Source organism: Mytilus trossulus, chromosome 8 (assembly GCF_036588685.1).
Source record: "Mytilus trossulus isolate FHL-02 chromosome 8, PNRI_Mtr1.1.1.hap1, whole genome shotgun sequence".
Lineage (NCBI taxonomy): Eukaryota > Metazoa > Mollusca > Bivalvia > Mytilida > Mytilidae > Mytilus > Mytilus trossulus.
In genome coordinates, this window is record NC_086380.1 from 26,914,550 (window position 1) to 26,935,149 (window position 20,600).

A 20,600-nucleotide genomic window follows, 5' to 3' on the forward strand; every position below is an offset into this window, starting at 1 on the left:
TTTGTCTTTCTTTACTCTTAGTTATTGCTTCTGTAATGAAGAACAGCAGACCACTGTTTTTCTTATATTAATTTTTATGTTTGACCACGATTACTATTGATGAGAAAATTAAAAAAAAAAAATGTTTTAGGATTAATGCCTGGTTGACATGAATATAAACAACTTATTCCTGAAGTGCATACTGTCTCAGATGATAAAAGAAGAATAACAATTGATCTATTTTTTATTCTGATGCGTTCTTTAGAAAAAAATATAATTGACAATTTTTACTGGTCCCTTGTTGATCTATTCTCTCTGTAAAGAGACATTTAACAGATTTATAAAAAGTGTCAATTAAATGTGCTGATATCATCTGTGCATTTCCAAATCTAATCTTATTGGTTTGTTACTAAGCACTAATCGATCTATTCAAATCAAGATTTTTTTTTAATTTTGGAAAAAAGCTTGATGAATATGAGTTTTAAGTGCTTTTTTATATATTGTACTATTATGTGTCGGTCAGTGGCGATCCAAAGGGGGGTCGGAACCCCCCTTTTTTTCTGGACGATTAGTACATTTGAATGGGGGCATGTTTTTTTTACAAAATTTGAGGTTTTTGTCAAGCCTGCAACTTTTGTTGCAGAAAGCTCGACATAGGGATAGTGATCTGGCGGCGGCGGCTACAGCGGCAGCGTTAGCTTACTTCTTAAAAGCTTAATATTTAAGAAGGTAGAAGACCTGGATGCTTCAATGCCTCATGTTATAAACTTTCCGTCAGTCACATGTCCAATGTCCTTGACCTCATTTTCATGGTTCAGTGACTACTTGAAAAAATAAAATTCTCTCTTTTTATAAGTAATTGGATAACTATATTTGGTATGTGCCTACCTTGCAAGGTCCTCATGCCCGTCAGACAGTTTTCACTTGACCTCAACCTCATTTCATGGATCAGTGAACAAGGTTAAGTTTTGGTGGTCAAGTCCATATCTCAGATACTATAAGCAATAGGTCTAGTATATTCAGTGTATGGAAGGACTGTAAGGTGTACATGTCCAACTGGCAGGTGTCATCATTGACCTCATTTTCATGGTTCAGTGGTTATAGTTAAGTTTTTGTGTTTTGGTCTGTTTTTCTTATACTATATGCAATAGGTCTACAATATTTGGTGTATGGAATGATTGTAAGGTGTACATGTCTAGCTGACAGGTGTCATCTGACCTTGACCTCATTTTCATGGTTCAGTGGTCAAAGTTAAGTTTTTGAGTTTTGGTCTATTTTTCTCATACTTTATGCATTAGTCAACTATATTTGGTGTATGGAAATATTTTATGATCTACATGTCTGTTACGCAGGTTTTAGTTGACCTTGACCTCATTTTCACGGTCCATTGCTAAGTGTTAAGTGCTTGTGTTTTGGTCTGTTTTCCTTAATTTTTAAGCAATTAGTCAACTATATTTATTGTATTGGAGAATTGTTAGCTGTACATGTATGCCTGGCATGGTTTGTCTGATCTTGACCTCATTTTAATGGTTCATTGATCAATGTTTTGTTTTCTTTGGTTAATGTTGAATTTATGTGACAGTTGTAATAAAGGTTTACACTATGGTCTATCAACATAATATCAATGATTAGTAAAGAAGGTGAGACCTTTCTGTGTGTGCACTCTTGTTATATTATTAGGTTAACATTCACCATCTTCTACAAGCTGCAATAATCTTTAAAAAAAATCTGAATTTCCAGAAACCTAATCGGTCTTTTTTTTTCTATTGTCGTTGAAAGTTCAAACCAAATGTCATAAAGGTAATGATCTTATGCCCAAGCAATTTGATAGCTCCCTTGTGAACCTGATAAAAAATTAATGTTTCACAAGTTTTCTAGGATAATTAGGATTGACTAGTATAGTATCGTATTTTGCTACTATCAGAGTCAATACATTTGTCAGGTGCCTTATTACATTATAGATAATGACAATCGTTTTTCACATTTCTTGATTCCTGTCAATGGAAAGTTAATCAAATTTTGCAAGATTACGATTCTAAGTATGTGTAAATCATTTATAGAGATGTTTTATATGTCGGACTAAAAACAACTGTCATACTAGTGGGAGGTTTAGCTAGCTATAAAACCTGGAAAATGCCTGTAGCAAGTCTGGAACATGACAGTTGTTTTTCACTTGTCATGTTTGTCATGTTGATTGATAACATTTAACAGGCTATTATTTAAACTTGGAATTCTTTTTAATTATTGACTTTGCTTGATTTCTTGTTATTGAATTTTTTAATAAATTCCATTTTTATTCTGTATATACTGAAATGTTCTGTGCTGCGCACAACACTTTCTATTACAAGGAAAATAGTATATTTTCAGTAGAATGTACTGTGCCGGGCACAACACTATCTTACCAAAATACATTTTATTGAAAATGTTATTAACTGCTTGGAAGATCATAATACCAAATAAACATGGAATTTATTCTAAATTTTTAACACAAGAAATTATGCAAATTCCATGATTAAAAATAATTTCAAGTTCAAATAATAGCCTGTTATTTGATTTTATTAGTTTTTAAACACTTCCCCGTTTTGAATATGCCCTGGAGTTGCATATTTTTATACTCTTTTTTACAGTAAATGGAGTAGGTCCAGTAAGGACCGATTTTGGCCTCAAATTTCCGGTTCATTTGATGAAAGATTTTGACCACTTTTTACACACTTAAGTGTCTATATTATTTGATTCAATAAGTTTGTGTGAAAGATTTTAACTGATTTAGTCATTAAAAACGACCTGATTCAAGCTCAAATATGAAAAATCTACCATATATACCGAAAAATGGCTATTTTCAAATGGCTTTTGTCAAAAATGAAAGTGGCCACATCCGTGTTCATCCTCAATCTTTATAAATGTTATGTATTATCATCAAATACAACTTACATTTCAATATTAAGGATGAACACGAATGCGGCCACTTTCGTTTTACATGGAAACCGTATAAAACTTAACTAAAATGTTAGAATTGTAAAGATTTCAGTAATTTAGCATGACTTAATGGTGCTGGTACCCGATATATGTGTATTGTATTGTCAAAAACAGCTCATATTTATGCAGCAGAAGCATTCTACTGTCCAATAAATACCTTATAGTTTACATTTTAACAATTTTGTAAAACTGCTATATTTTGGGGCCAAAAAGGGGTCTTACTGAACCTACTCCTTTGTAGTAAGCTAATATGACAAATGTTTTTCTCATGCTTAGTTTATTCAAGTTCAATATCAGTTCATATACAATTCCTTCTTTATTCCTTCTTGGTTTAAGGCTGCTGCTGAAATATTTCTTAATGAAATAGCCTTAATAGGTATATTTACTTAACAACAGATGACTGTCCTTGGCCTTATAAAAAGAATAGGTTTATTTACTAGTAAGTAACAAACATATATTGTTTCATATTCAATCATTTGACTTTTATTGAATTCATCTCATAATAAAAGAAATAGATTTCTATACTTATATATATTTATACAGAGGATAATGTTTTTGGTCAGCAGGGGTCCAATTTAAGCTTTTTTTCTGTACTGGCCAGCCGGACCAGTGGACTGAAAAATCTACTGGTCTGGCTATAAATCTACTGGTCCTGCAAAAATGATATTGACAATCATTTGACAAAAACTATTATAAATGACAGATGTTTACTTTTATGTTCATGCTTTCGATCCAGATTTCAAAAAGGGTTTGATAATCTCAATGATTTCTCTATTAAAATCAGGATCATGGACAGAAAAAATGTCAACATTGTCTTTCACATCATTTCGACCCCTGTTTCTTTGTTAGTCAATTATATTGACATCAATCTGACAACACAATCAAATCATTATCTATAACCGTAAATTTGAAGTTTTGTCAGTAATCATATGCATGAAACTAGAAACTGGCCGGGGTTAAATGAAAGGCATAAAAGGTATAAAAAAGAAAAAGAAACCAGCTAGAGGGCTTATCAGATACGGATAGTCTTATATTAGATATGTGAGCAGATGTAATGTTTTAAAATTTGATTTTTTTAGGGGGAAAGGGGGAGGTTGTATTAATTACATGTAATAAAAATGCACATATGTTTCTGATATACATTCCATCATCTATTCCACGTAATGATGTTGCTGTATTGTATTCTTTGCATGTTGAAAGATATTTTGGTTACTAACTGTATTGGGTTGCTGTACTCAAAATCATATAACATATAACACCACTTTCATAAATAGTTATACATTTATTCTTTCCTCAATGGAAATTTGTTTTTTGCATACTTGATTGACATTAGGATTTAAAAAAAAAATGCTGAAAATATGCTTAAAAGTATTGAAATGCATTGCCAAAAACAAATATATATTTCAACAAATAAATTTAATATTCTTATGGATATCCTTTTCATATTGGATACAAGTTTTATTAAGTCTCAGATGCAGATATTTTATAGTCTAAGGGTTTCAACTGAGGTACTACACTGGTGTCAAAAAGCGTCATTATGGAGTTAAGTGAGTGGCGTCAAAGGGGGTAATTATGGAGTTAAAGGAGTGGCGTCAAAGGGCGTCATTATGGAGGAAAGGGTTAACTTAAGGCAATTGAAAAGGCAGTAACAAAGTGCAATTAATCATACAACATTTTGTGGTAGAAAAATTATATCTCCTAGCTACAACTATTTACAAATCCATAATAAAACTTTAACCATATGTAAATATATATGTTTTTCCATCTAATATTTTATCGTAAACTGATGGCTTAATAATGACCTTGGTGTAATATCCTGCTGTGCATGTTTAACTATGGGGATGTGCAACTGTGCATATAAACATGTGATTAATGATTTTTTAATGATTCCATTTAAATTAAGTAAACCTATTACTTCTATACCACTTGTTAAAGGTATTGCCTTTTTCTTTTCACTTCAAAATTTGTCTATAATATAATTTGACAAAAGATAAAGTATAGTGATAACCAGATGTCAAGTGGAAGTCCTTAAATAAAATATAATTCACACTCAAAAGGAAGTGTTAAAAATTTTGTTGTCAGTAAAAACATGTATATGTGTACTTGCTGAGTCTTTGGTTTGGATAAATTGTAATCTATGTCCAGGTCTGTCTTTTAAACTTATTTAATAATGATTGTTTAAGACTGTCTTAACATTGGTTTTACTTCAGAATATATCAATGTAATCACATGAAAAGAGTTTAAATAATTATTATTATCGCTATTCTTGCATTTTTTCGTTGATCTTTTTATGTGATTATTTTTCATATCATGCTACTTGCTTGAGATGGACAATTATTGTTAGGAACTAAGGAGCCATGTTGCGTTGCTAATGAAATTGACAATGTCGTTGTAGGTAAAATAGCGATAAACAGATTATCATTGGTCATGCATCTCACATCCATTGCTTTTCTCGCTTTTGCCGTGACCGGCTCAAGTAAGAAAATCAATCACGTTGAGATAACCAACGATAATCTATAAAGATGTCCGGTAATAGGTAAACTTGAGACTGACACTGAATCTATTTTAAAAGAGCTCAGAATACCTGGTAGAGAGACAAATGCAAAAAAAATAAATTATTGTAGTATTGCATCAAAAGTTGTAAGGAAATAACACTGGACAGTCTTATCTCTGTGTAGTTTATAATTTTATTGAACCTATATGCTGAGAGTACCATGATGTTAACTTTCAGCATACATAGGTTCAACAAAATTACAATCAAATTTCGACTTAAGGTAAGTCTCATTTAATTGTACAAATAAAATTGAGAATGGAAATGGGGAATGTGTCAAAGAGACAACAACCCGACCATAGAAAAAAGCAACAGTAGAAGGTCACCATCAGGTCTTCAATGTAGCGAGAAATTCCCGCACCCGGAGTTGGCCTTCAGCTGGCCCCTAAACAAATATAAACTAGTTCAGTGATAATGAACGCCAAAACGATGTATCCAAAAAGGAAGAACATGTTGATTAAATGCATTTAAGAATAAGATAGATTAGGTTTCAACCAGGAAACAGTATTCAAATTCTTAAAACTACCTATCTATAATACTAAAATTACGAGGTCCAATTTGTCAGCCGTCATCACGTAAAAACGACGAATCAAAGAATTCAACTTTATATATAACTAATATAGTACAAAGGTGTAGATTAAAAATTACACCACTCCAGGCCCTTTTGTTTTCCACGTAATTAATATTGCCAATAATTAAGAAGTTCCGGGTAGAGTCCGATACCGATACCAATAGTATATTCATCTGTTACCTATTACCTTATCTGTACGTTCCGCATTTGGCAGGCGCACCACCAAACGGTGTATTCAGGATATGCTATATACATGGGTCATAATCACAGGGTTGACACTACTAAATTGTCAAATTGTTACCTATTGTAGTATTTTAATAAGTAAGACTTTATAAGATAACAATATGAATACTAAAAATAAGGTGTATAGGTACAGTTTTTAATTTGTTAGCGGGCATGACGTCATGAAAACAGTGAATCAAAGAATTCAACGTATATAGGATAATGCTGTTGATTAAAAAAATACTCCATCCCAGGACCTTTTGTTTTCCAAATAATTAATATTACCAATAATTGATAAGTTCCAGTTAGACGGGTTCAAACAGAAAGATTTGAAAGCAGAGAAAACTGTGATAACTATCTTATAAATGGTGGCATGACTTTATCAGATGACAATACTAATACAAAAATAAGTCTTGCGCATAGTTATATACTTTAATTCAGTCACGGACCCGCGATATCACAGGTGTGTTCTAGTATTATAGATAAAGACTATGTTGAAGTGTCTGAAGTGGTATTTCCATAGAAAATTTTCTCAGTGAACCTAAGCACTTCAGACTTGTTACATAAATACAAAACAACAAAGCATATAGGTGTCAGAAACAATTTAGGGAATCAACCAAAAATAAATGTCCACACACACTGTGCACATACAGATCTTGAAATACAGATTTGACTTTGTACACAAGGTGAATATATGAATTTGATTATTTTCTGCAGGAAAACCCTGGTCAGCTTAATTAAGGTGACCTTAATTTTGACAATCCATGACATATAATAAAAAATAACTTGTTTTCCAAACACTTTAATTATTTTTACAGTACCCTGTGTACTAGCCATGCCCATTGATGATGTAAATTGTTTACTAACACATTCAGTATATGACCTGTTTAATGGTGTTATAATAATTAACTTTTTCAATCTCATCATTGGGATCATTCTCCAGTAAATTAGCTGTCGATGACTTCTATACCCATAATTGGCGAAATAACCAAGGGTATAAACAACTCGGAATTAGCAGATCACATAAATGTTTTATAACTTATAGTTGGTGTGATTTACCGCCATGTGCATGAGTTTGGCGTGGTAATGAGAACATTGAATATGAAATCAGTATGATTGGATTTTTATTTCGTCAGTTATTAGGAAGGAAATGAGTTTTGGTAGTAATAAGCGAAAGATTTACATGTTTTTTATTCACTCATTTCTAGGATTAACGATCATAGTTTGATAGTTATTGCTGGTTACTGGTACTTCAGTGTAACAGCTTCATTAATGATAAAAGTACAATTTGAATCTATTGGTTTGCACTGAATTAATTTCTTATTGGCATGGATTATAATTGAGCTTTTTATAAGTATTTTTACATTTATGGAGGCTGACAAAAATTTCGACAAAAAATTAAACATGTAAATGTTTTTTCATTACAATTTTTAGTTATTAAATTACTTTATATGGTACAAAAATCAACCAAAAAAATCTTTTCAGTTTGGCCCTGAGATGACTTTTAAAATGTTGTTATTATTGAAAAAGCTCCAATTTATCTCCCTTTGGTGCAAAAATGCCATTTTTGGGCATTATAGAATTGAAATATCTTTTTAAATGACATATATTTTTTATGATTGTTTTCAGATAAGCTTTACATAAACTAAATAATTGTAAAATTTAAGCTATTTCTGTCATTTAGTTTTTTTTTTATTTCAATATCACCTCTATTTCTCCTATTATATAGATAAACAGAAAAAAAAGACATTAACAAAAATATATGCTTCTTTCGGAGGCAGATTGTGGACTTAAATGAACGGTGACCTCATGTTTTTATTTCATTTTTTTCTAATAAGTTTGAAAAGATTCATGTAGTCTGAATCCCCTAGTGAACCTCATTATTATAAAAAGCTTCTTTTTAACTTCCTTTTAATTTTTTCCTTGTGTAAGAAAATATTTTTAGGTGTAATATTAATAGTCATTTCCTGATAAAATGTCATGCACACTATTATTTTATATTGATGATTGACGTGTTCATTAAGGAGTGAAGTGTTTTGATCATGTCTGTTAATAGTCAGTAAGTGTGAAGTCTCAAAATTATGTCTTAAATTTAATTTGAATATGAATTATTTTCAATTTTCAATTTTCACAGATCTCATGAAGTACATTTCTTAGAACTTGAATGTTGATCATTAGTCATAAGTACTTATACAGTAGTGGATCTAGGGTATTGAGTTACAGTGCTATTATTAATAGACTTCATTCTTTGACTACCATAAAAATAATTTCAATTTTCTCCCAATTCATTTGATAAAAAAAAATTGCGGTCATATATAAGTATGACGTTGGCCTCGCCTTCCTCCTTGTCGTAGTTGTCTGAAGACACATTGGTTTTCGCACTTAACTTTAGTTTAAGTAAATAGAAATCTATGAAATTTAAACACAAGGTTTATGACCACAAAAGGAAGGAAGTCAGTTGAATGTTATTTGAACTATAATATTATAAATGTTGGTAATAATTTTTAATTTTCTGCGATCATTTTCCAAGAAAAATATTATATATTAGTAATACAAGCTTTTATATACCTGAGAAAGAATACAAACTCATATTTTATTCAATTGTTTATAATAGGAATGACAAATATATTAAAACAGTGTGGATTCATAATAATTCCTTTGATATCAAATTATATTGAGTTGCATGTTGATCGGCTTATGACAAAAGAAAACACAAAATAAAATATTTACATCAAGGCAAGATCTTTTTAATACACACCAATTGGTACCTACAAATAAAAAGAATCTACAGTATAATAAATCACAAATGGATTATTGACCTTCAGTTTATTCTGTGAATCAATTTGTATTTTTTTTCTGATTGCCCAATAAAATCCTCTTGGTATATATCTGTCTATAAACTTCACTTTATTAAAATTTCTACAGACAGTTAACCTTAATGTAAACTTGTTTTATTTATAAAGGTCATTAGACTAGCATTTAACCTTGACATTGACATTTACAGATCAAAATAACCTAGTTTAAAGACTAGGTCAAGATGTGTTGTAGACATATATTGTTTCAATTGAATAAAACCATGATTGCATTGCACTTGATCCTTGAGCGATGAATGATCAACAAATCAAAATTAGGTCAAACAATCAAATAGAAATTGTTCCAAGTAATACTTGTTCATAAGGAATGTACCATTGCTAAGTACTTTTCCAATGGTACATGTAAAGGATAAAAGGCACTAAAGAAAGTAGTCTGTGGATTCATTATTATTCGTTGGATACCAATTTCGGTGGATTTCATGGGTGCAGACATGGGTAAACCATGAAATTAAATGTTCAACAAATAACATATTTTCAATAAGAATTTATGAAGACTTTTGCAAAATCACGAAATCAATGTTGGTAATATTTTCTGGGGTCATATATCCATGAAAATGCAAGTTTTCCAATCCACGAAAATTGGTACCCACAATAATAAGTGAATCCACTGAGGTATTGGGCAAACAACATGCCTTAACCTAACTATACACATGTTACAAATAGCCTGATTGTCTGATTGCCCAATGTTACAGCCTGCTCAGATGTTTACATTTTAGATTTTAAATTTTCTATTTCAATGGAAAAGAAATTGCTTTATTTTACATTAAACGTTTTTTTTTTTCTAATTTCAGGAGATGCCAAAGAGACCAAGAGGATATTTTGGGCAAGCAAACAGAAACACATGTGACATTACATGACAAAAAGTTACAGAAAGAAAATCGTCATCATCGGAACTCAATCGCTGATTCTAGTTCCGATAAAAATAAAAACAACGATTCAGATATTGTTCAAGATTATAAACATAGGAAAAACTGTGGGAATGGTGCTGTTGTAAAATTATCCAAACCTCCGTTAGTCAAACAGAATTCAAACGTTAGTTGTAATTCTGAAACTATACAATATGAGCCTTGTGTCGATCACCTCATTGTGCCTCTTCAACTCGACGAATCAAATCAAGACAGCTCCTCTGATGACAACCAGTCTATAAATAGATTGCAATATTCTCCACGACATGCTCCAAAAATTGTATATAGCCAGTCTGTAGATCATCCCCGTGTAGGTAGACTCTCCCCCTTTGGATCCCCTTCGTCTTCACCAAGGTTAAGACGACAGCCAACGATGGAGACTAGACGTGTGTCCGTCACTGACAATGATGGTTACACACAATTAAATCAGTATCAACTAAAGAATGAGATAGGAAAGGTAATTTATTGTTTAAAATATTTGAAAAAAGCAAGGTAATTAATTTAGCTGTTTGATAAATGTAAATAAGATAGAAACACTGAGTGAAGTTGCAACAAAAAACCCTTAAAACTATTATCCTAAAATTAACTGCATGCATTATATATATAAAAGAAGATGTGGTATGATTGCCAATGAGACAACTGTCCACAAAAGACCAAAATGAGACAAACATTAACAACTATAGGTCACCGTACGGCCTTCAACAATGAACAAAGCCCATACCGCATAGTCATGCAGCTGTAAAAGGCCCCGATAAGACCATGTAAAACAATTCAAACGAGAAAATTAACGGCCTTTTTTATGTAAGAAAATGAATGAAAAACAAATATGTTACACATAAACAAACGACCACCCCTGAATTACAGGCTCCGGACTTGGGACAGGCACATACATAAATAATGTGGCGGTGTTAAACATGTTAGCGGGATCCCAACCCTCCCCCTTACCTGGGACAGTGGTATAACAGTACAACATAAGCATTAACATGGTTTACCCATAACACATTTTTTTTTAAGAAATACAAATTTACCATATAAACATGATCAGTGGAATCAAAAAGGTCACATTACATCATGAGATTTTGCATAGTTACCTAAATCTCTTATATATATAAATATTGTCGTCCATAAAAGTTCATGTTACTCATATATTGATAAGATCAAAGAGTAAGAAGCATACAATAAGATTTTTAATTTTACAGAATTGAAAAAAAAAAATTGCAATTTTATGTAATTAGAAGATCAAAGGTTTTGCTGTACATTGTATATAGCTAAACTAATCTTGCACAATTGTAATTATAGCAATATTTTTTTTAATTTAAATATCAAAGGGTATATATTAAGGTTGGTTTTAATTTTTTTTTAAATACAGCACTTTTATGTAAGAAGGTTTTAATGACTCCCATCTTTCTCATAAAGGACCAAAAATAAAATTAAAATTGTTTCGCCAACCTTAAAAAAGCAGCAACTATCCCCTGAAAATAAAAGGAGAATTTTGTAAGAAATAATTTTAGGGTAAGTGGAGCTCTAATGAGTGGACATTTCTGAATGAAAGCCTGAACACATGAAATCAATGCAGTTTTTTAGTGGGAATATTTATAAATTTTAAAGCTCATATCTTTTTAAAGAATTTTTATGATATTTGAAAATACAAACTTTTACTTAATTGTTATCATGATCTTTAATGGTAAGTTCAATAGACTTCAGTAGGCTGTTCTTTTTTTCATTTTCAAGTCAGGTGTCAGGTCATACATGTGTATTTTTCATTAAACCTGTTAAAAGTAATCATGTTGAGTAATCTTGAATTACGAGTCACGCATAGTAATTTATTTCTGTATATAAAGATTATCAAACATGGCATTGAAATTATTATATATAGCTTTTTTTTTTAAATTAACTGTTTTTTGTTCATTTATGTAATGAAAATCAATAATTGATCATAGGATGTTTTGAATAGATAAATTAAAGTGCATATGTATTTAATTATAATCACGAAAATTTTGAAGAATAGAATTCACAAAATTGAAAACTTACAGATGTGAAATTAGTATTTTGACTAACTGCTTTTTTAATTGTCCAGTGAAAGATATTTTCTATGTATTTGTTTTACTGTTTCACTCCCTGTTGTCCTGAATATATAGAAAATATGATGCTGGACATAGAGCCAACAGCAATCAATGAGTCATTTAAAAAATTGAAATACAGAATATATTACAAAAATGTGAAACATCAAAATACATAATACATATCAAAATGTGAAACATCAGAATTCAATACAAAATGTGGAACATCAAAATACATAACAAAATGTGAAACATCAGAATACATAACAACATGTGAAACATCAGAATACATTACAAAATGGGAAACATCTCTGAAACCTAACAAAATGTGAATCATCAGAATACATAACAAAATGTGAAAAATCAGAATACATAACAACATGTGAAACATCAGAATACATTACAAAATGGGAAACATCAGAATACATAACATGTGAAACATCAGAATACATTACAAAATGGGAAACATCAGAATACATAACAAAATGTGAAACATCTGAAACCTAACAAAATGTGAATCATCAGAATATATAACAAAATGTGAAACATCAGAATACATAACAAAATGTGAAACATCGGAATCATTACAAAATGTGAAACATCAGAACACATAACAAAATGTGAAACATCAGAAACCTTAACAAAAAGTGAAACAACAGATGTCAAAACTATATAACAAGGTTAATCAGTGGGTTATAATATAAACATAAAAAAGAAGATGTGGTATGATTGCCAATGAGACAACTATCCACAAAAGACCAAAATGACACAGACATTAACAACTATAAGCCAGTATTTCCAGTAACTTGAACCTAGCAATAACTTAACCGTAAACCTGATTAATCAGATAAGATTCACTGTAGTAAATTAAAATGATCTTTAATTTTACAGCAAAACATACTTTTGAGAGTTTGCTGTCTTTGGTCAAATAAAAAAAATGTTGCCTGCTTCCTTATTAGAACCAACCCTAAATTATCATGCCTACCCTAACCATTTTTGGTTTAAGTGCACCGATAAATCAAAACTATTTTTGGTTAAGGTCCCATAGAGTCCAGAATATTTCAGTTTCCTTTTAAATGGTGCTTTTACGTTTTTCTGATTAGTCTGTTGCCATCTAAAAGTGCCTTCTGGTACAACATTTTCCATCTGCTTGGGAATGATAGATCTGTTCCTATGTTTTATTGCTGTTGATTTCAAGATGAACATGCACTGAAATTTATATTTGACCTGGATTGATCTCATTTTCAATCATAGCAGACTACATTTCATATTCCTGCAGGCTTTTCATATTTAATGGATCATTCTTTAATGTCGATTCACAAAGCTTTAATATTCATCAAGAAAACTTTAATGATACCATAGTTATGTAGACAATGACAATAAAATATCGTTAAAACTTGTAAGTAATAAGTGCCATTGTAGTTCTTCTTCCTTCTCTTAAAGGTCAAGAAATAAAATCTATGCCGTGCTTACAAACCTTAATAAGCAATTGGTAATTAGGTCAGTATGTCATAAGTTATATTGAATTGATACAGTTCTAAACCAAGATATTTGAAACCCTACAAAATGTTAGAACATGATTTGAGATGCACCTCATTTAGTGAAATAATTTTTATTGGCTCTTGGTTTTGATTTTGCCTCAAAGAAGTCTGATTTTTATCATTTACATGACGAAGTTTTAAAAAAACAACCGATATAATAATTTTGTATTATTTTTTTTAACAGGGTTCCTATGGAATTGTCAAATTAGCATACAACGAAAAAGATGATGTTCATTATGTAAGTAGTAGATATATAGAAAAAAATTATTAACAATATATTTTTTTTGTACAGCTTAAATTTCTATATATCAAGAAAAACAGCAAAATTCTGTTCTTCAGAGCTTAAATGATGTACGTGGGTATAAGTATTTGCACTATTAATTCTCTATAAAGATTTTTTTTTTAAATTTGTAATATAAAATATATTGTAGATCATTATATTTATATAGTTTTGAAATTTTGTGTCGATTATACATAAAAGGAACCTCAGATGGCTAACCACTTTAAATATCATCTAGGTAAAGTTTAAAAGGAATATAATATTACATTTTTCAGACCATGTTGTTTTTCAACAAAATTACCTTGCATACAGAACATTGATTCAGGTTGTAGACGCTGCAATGTTATATAGCACATAAACATTATCAGTGTCATATTCTTATCTTAATTGCATATTTAATGTTTTTATATAAAGTATAAGGTATTGTAAATTCTGAAGTATAATGTTGCCCATTAAATTAATGCTGTTTTGTCTGGAGCCTTGGCCTAAAAAAATAAAGTAGGTCTTTTGTTTATGTTAAGTGATCAATCTGTTTGTGCAACTACAACAGTATAAGCATTATGATTGCACTTGAACTCAAACTCTGTCACCTTTTTACCATAAGGGGTCCTTAATTAATTTCTAGGACAAAATCACACTGAACTAAGGAGTTTAAAGTTTGAATGCAATTTAGAAATCCTGTCTCCTTCAAATGCTCAGAAGGTCAAAACTTTAGAAATTACACCATATTAATGACACTAGAGAATTCCTAGCTTCTATCTTAAATTCAACACACATCATGCTGACTTTTAACCTTGAACAGATCTTCAAAATTGTTTAAGATACCCTGACAATGTAGAAAATATTCTTAAATTTCAAGGTCAAAGTTCAAGGTTACATGATAACATAAGCATTTAAATATGAGGAAATACTTTGCATTTTGATGCAGGCATGGAAATATAAATTTCAAGGTCAAAGGTCAAGGTTATATAATAACAAACATTTAGATATGAGGAAATACTTCGCATTTGGATACAGACATGAAAAAATATAATTAAATTTCAAGGTCAAAGGTTAAGGTTACATGATAACCAAACCATTTAAATATGAGAAAATACTTTGTATTTGGATTCAGGCATTCATATGATAAGAGAATCATACCCTTGTTTGTACTGTTTTGTAATTCAGACACAAACATCCTTGAGATAACTTTTGCATTTAAAGTATAACTGCATGATTACCTTTGTGAGTACCTGGTACTGAATGTCAATAGTGGAACCAAACTGTTAAAAGTAATTTACACTGAAATCTAGCTAAGTTTTTATCAGATGTAACTCAGTTAAAAACAACAGCAAAATCATGACACTAGAAATATCATTTGCTATATATGTATGGAACCTAATGTAATTGCAATAACAAACTTTTGATACTTCTATTTTCTATTTTGTGATGAAAAATTTCACAGTTTTCACTTCTTTTTTCTGTTTTTTATTTTAAATTTTTGCTGTTCTCTCACTTTTGCAAATATCACAGTTTTTTTGTTTAAAAAAAAAGTTATGTTAAAAATTTAGCACTTGAATTCTTCTGAAATATTTGTAACAGGATGGTATTAAAAGAATTATTGACTTAGAAATCTCCACGCAAAATTCATTCATTTTCATCATATTATTTCTGTATAAACATTAAAATAAAAATCGAATATCATGGTTTTACCACTGCACTAAAAATGAACAAACAAATGTAGCTTTTACCCACTCAACCTATATACCAAGATATAAACACAAGATATACTCTGTTGTCTTTAAAACTAAGGCCCACGTTTTTTGAAATTGATTTTTTGAAAAATTTCTAATATTTATCTGCTTTTAATTCAGTCTTTTGTGCAAATAGATTATTGTTTGAGTATATATGTTTCTTCATGACTAATTTTTGTTTCTAATATTGGACTTGGTTGACCTTAAAACGTTTTTAAAGTGTTAAGTATATGAGACAATATCTGAAAAAGATTTTTTGGCAATAAGAAAAAACATTTTTTTTTTATTTAAACCCGGTATTTCAATAGCACAAATCGAAGAACACACATTTGGGATCTATGAACTGTTGTCTGTAATTCAAACAATTGTTTAATAAGGAAACAATGGCAATTTTAAAAATGGTACAAAAATATCCAGTTCTTTCCTGTTACCAAAGGGAATCAATTTTAAAAAGTTTCTAATGGGAATAAGGAATAAGTTTAAGACATTATTTGTGGTTTACTAGTATATCCTGCAATAGTTTATCAAATGCCAATTATTGATTTTAACATTTGCAATACAAAAGGTTTAGAAATATACTTAAATATAGTTCGGTATGTCGGTAACATGAAAGAATCTTGAGTAACAGGACAACGGTAACAGGACAGAGTCGGTAACAGAAAGGATTTTTCTGCTTTATTTTAAAGTTTAAGAAAAATACATCATTTTAGATTGGTCACAATTGGAAGATAACAGCAAACAATGTCATTTAGTCCTTGAAACTGTATTTGCAAGACGAAAAATCTGCCTAGGCAATGAAAAATTCTAAAATAAATTCCTTTCTGTTACTATCTACTATACTTAAATTGCACAATGTTCTCTGCTGTTATCAAAAGCAAAAAACCTATTTTGTTATTCAATATACTGTATATTATTTTGAAATTTATTTGATATGGTGGTGATAATTTATATTAAATGAAATGGTTGACACATATAGTAGATTAACTCTTCGATTCTTCAGTGAAAATGTCTTGAATATCCTTCCTGTTACTAATGATGGTTATGCTGTTACTTTTTATCAGGTAACATGACAGAATGTAACAGAAAGGAATTACGCGATAGTTTTTGTCCTTTTTATCACATTAAATGTAAGTGTATTTCCTGTGTCCTATAACTTTTAAAAAGATGATATAAAAACACACTTAATATTGTGGTGCACACTTAAAAATATTCTCAGAAAATTATAAAGTGGAAGAAAAGGCTATAACAGGATGGAACACCAATAAGTATTTTTCTATAAATTCTTACCTTGGATGGGCTTGAATGTTCAAACCTGGCTGCCTTTTCAACTATTTCTTTGTACTAATGCATTCAGGAAATGATGCTCTTCACAATACATAATGGGAAAATAACTATTGGTCTTGTAAACGTTTCCACAGGTAAAAAAACCTCAGTGGTAACAGGAGGGAAATCACCTCTGGGGACAAATTTTTTTTGTCTTAAAATTTGCAAAATTTTATTACATGCTATAGTTATAATATAAAAAGACAATTATAAAGGGCAAGTTTATTTTCATATATGTGAAAATCGGACGCCTGTTTAATTAATTTGGATATTATTTGAATGATTTAGTTTTCCAAAAAACACAGGGGACAACATGATTTTAGGGGGGTTGAAGATTTAAATTACAATATTTTATTGGAAGAAATATAAGAATGAGTGTTTAATTGTCAGGGGTTGGTGCATTGTATAATTTTGTTTATACTGAAACTTGAAATTTTCAAAAAAGATGGTTGAATAAAAAAATAATTGCTGGTGAAGTTGGGGACATGGAAAATCGACTTTTTCAGATATTGTCTCATATATATTTCATATTGCTTTAAAATAATTTTTTTTTTTTAAGTTGACCAGTTTTCAACAAGATTCACTCATATACCTCACCACATTTTTTAGCCTGAGTACCAAAATGATCTATTTGTACAATGGCTAGTTGAAAGATGGTTATCTAATAGTTTTTGAAGAGCCTGATTTTCTTTTTTTTTTTTGGAAAAGCACCTAGCAACTGTATATTCCTGGAAATAATGAGTACCGGTATTTATATTTTGAACAATTTCTATTGGATTATTTGACCATGGATTCATGTCATCGTCTGCGACTACAGTCTTTAAACTAGGTTATTTGACATTGTAGATGATCATTAAATGTCAATGCTATGTAAGACATATGCATGACCTTTATATAAAAAACAAATTCACATTAAGTTTAAACTTCTTTTGAAATTCTAATAACTTTGAAGTTTGTAGAAGACTATGTGAATAAGGCCAACTTAATTGTTGTTGATAGTATTTAACAATAGTCAAAACGACCATCATGAACTTACAATTTGATAACTACTGGGATTCAAGAATTTCTTAATTCAGTCCATTTTAAAATTGTTAAGAAAGCAGAATTATCATATCAAAAATTGTAACCTCCATCAAAGGTTAATATCAAAAGATTAAACCTAGGAAAGGTTATTTTGCATTTTATGTAAGAAGTATCTTTTTATATTTCATTGTCAAAGTCTATTATTTGGTTTTTTTTCTATTCACTCAAAGGTATTATTTCATGTATTTTCCTTATAACAACTGGGGTATCTACTAGAGAATAAGGACTGAGAGTGGTATATATGGTGTTCAACAGTGATCAATATGTGCTTCTATAGCAAACCCACAAACCCCTTTAAACATGATAAAGATTGGCATACTTTTTGTTTAAAAGACATAATAATAAAAAAAAAAAAATTGAAAGAAAAAGTATAATGTTCAAAATGAAAGTTGAAATAGAATAAATATATTGATGTAATAAAATATGAGACAGCAAAATATGAAAAACATGGTCTTTGTGAATTGATAAAACAACAAAGTAGAAATAATTGTCTATTGATTCTGTTACATGAAAAGGCAATAATTAACACATTATGTAATCCTTTATTTCTTGTTTAACTAGAGTGATAATAAATACAGTATCATCAACATTACATTCAGGTAGATAAAAGACAGATTTCAGGTAAAAAAAAAAGAAGATTTGAACAGAACATTAAGGTGGATAAAAGAGAAATTTTAGTACAACAAACATGGCCATTAAACAGATTTCAACAAAGCATTAACTTTTATGTCTTTTACATTATAAAGCTGAGTTATTGATTAAAATAATGGTAATGTTTATTAATATTTTACCAGTTCTGTATTTATGAAATCCTTAACATTTGGGATACATAATAAAATCAACTTTTGAAAATTATGAAAATGTTTGTCCATTATAAATCTTTTGATCATGATGTTTGGCAAACAATCAGATAGCTTAGAATTAATATCATGGTATGTACATTCAAAACTTTCATGTAACAATACGATCTCCTAGAATTTAAATCAATGGGATTTGAAGTATATGATTGACCTCATGGATACATATTTCTTGTAATGTCAGTTTTTGAAACTGAAACCAAAAAAAATTGTTTAACAAATTTCTCACAACCCAGGGTTCTTCAATATGAATATTTATCTGTAGAATTTTTGTTTAATCAGTGGTTCATCATCCTTGACTCAAAATTGAGGTTTTTCAATGCCTCATATTTGAAAAATGATTTATAGTACCGGTATAATAGAATGTGGTACTATTCAAACATTGGCCCCTATAGTGGGCAGACACACAAACTAACAGAACAAAATGAAAGGAAGTCCATATTCATTTTGCTGGGTTGAAAAGTGATTAGCAGTTCTATGAAGTGTATCTATAATAATTGAATTAATTTTTTTATGTGCCACTAATTTTTTATCTATTTACAGGCAATGAAAATACTTTCCAAAAAACGATTGATAAAGAAAGCTGGATTCTACCGTAAGTTTACATTGAAGCTAGGGGTATAAGTTTCACGATCAGTTGTTTCATGGCATTAATATGACCTCATTTGGTCAGTTTCAAGGCACAAATATGTACAAAGGAACTCTCACATCATCCTATGAAACCTGAAGAAGTATTATCTTATCTAAGGGTAAAACGGCTTTGGGTTGTTGACTTCCTCCTATTTTCTTTTTGTTTTGTTAAAAAAAAAATTTGGATATGAGCAAGAACACAAACATGGATAAGAGCAAGAACACATGAAAAAAATCAGGAATAAAAGTACAAGTGCTTATCATGTCGTTTCAAAATTATATTCATGTGAAATTCTTAAAATTATTTATGTGTACTTTAGAAACATAGTTATAAATGTTAAAGAATTCTATTTGAATGCATTTTATATACATTTTAGGACGCCCCCCTCCATCACGAGATGGAAAACCTGTAAATAAACCTGTGACACCTCTAGAGAAAGTGTATCGTGAGATTGCCATTCTGAAGAAGTTGGATCATCCCAATGTTGTCAGATTGGTGGAAGTTTTAGATGATCCAGATAAAGATAATTTATATATGGGTAAGTTTTATTGTGTTCTGTTTCAATAACAGGCCCATAGCCAGGAATATCCAGGGGAGGGGGTATTTGGACTCATGAACTCAACTTTAACAGTCACAATTTGAACAGAACGTTGACTTTAACAGTGCTTATTTGGTTTCAAAAGGGGGGGGGGGGGGTCAGAACCCCCCTGGCTAAGGGTATGAATATTTTTTTCATGTTAGCTAATATATATTAAAAATTGGCAATTTTATGAACTTGAAAAAATAAGTACTTTATTCTTTATTACTTCAAATGCTTCCTTTTATAAAAATGGGTTAAAAGGGGAAAAAAGATAAACCGAAGATGTCGAGTCTAAGGAGTGTCTTTGCCCCTTTTGCAAGTGCACACAGGTCATATTCCTCATTTGCTATAAGCATTTGTCATATCATAGTGACAAAGGGCCAAACCTTCCTGCAAGTTAATAGATATAAGAAGATGTGGTATGAGTGTCTATGA

General features: G+C 30.2%; 1 protein-coding gene across 4 annotated transcripts in view; it reads left to right on the forward strand.

The window, feature by feature from the left end:
* Positions 1-20,600, forward strand: part of LOC134680757 (calcium/calmodulin-dependent protein kinase kinase 1-like) — a 72,446-nt gene that overhangs the window by 38,065 nt on the left and 13,781 nt on the right. For 2 of the 4 annotated variants that reach the window (XM_063539977.1, XM_063539978.1), the window contains 4 exons: positions 9,964-10,534; positions 13,863-13,916; positions 19,498-19,549; positions 19,962-20,123. In XM_063539977.1, coding sequence (XP_063396047.1) covers positions 9,964-10,534; positions 13,863-13,916; positions 19,498-19,549; positions 19,962-20,123 — 839 coding nt within the window. Of the gene's footprint in view, positions 1-4,999; positions 5,101-8,250; positions 8,359-9,963; positions 10,535-13,862; positions 13,917-19,497; positions 19,550-19,961; positions 20,124-20,600 lie in introns of those variants that run through there. The other 2 variants (XM_063539980.1, XM_063539979.1) reach the window with 2 other exon arrangements.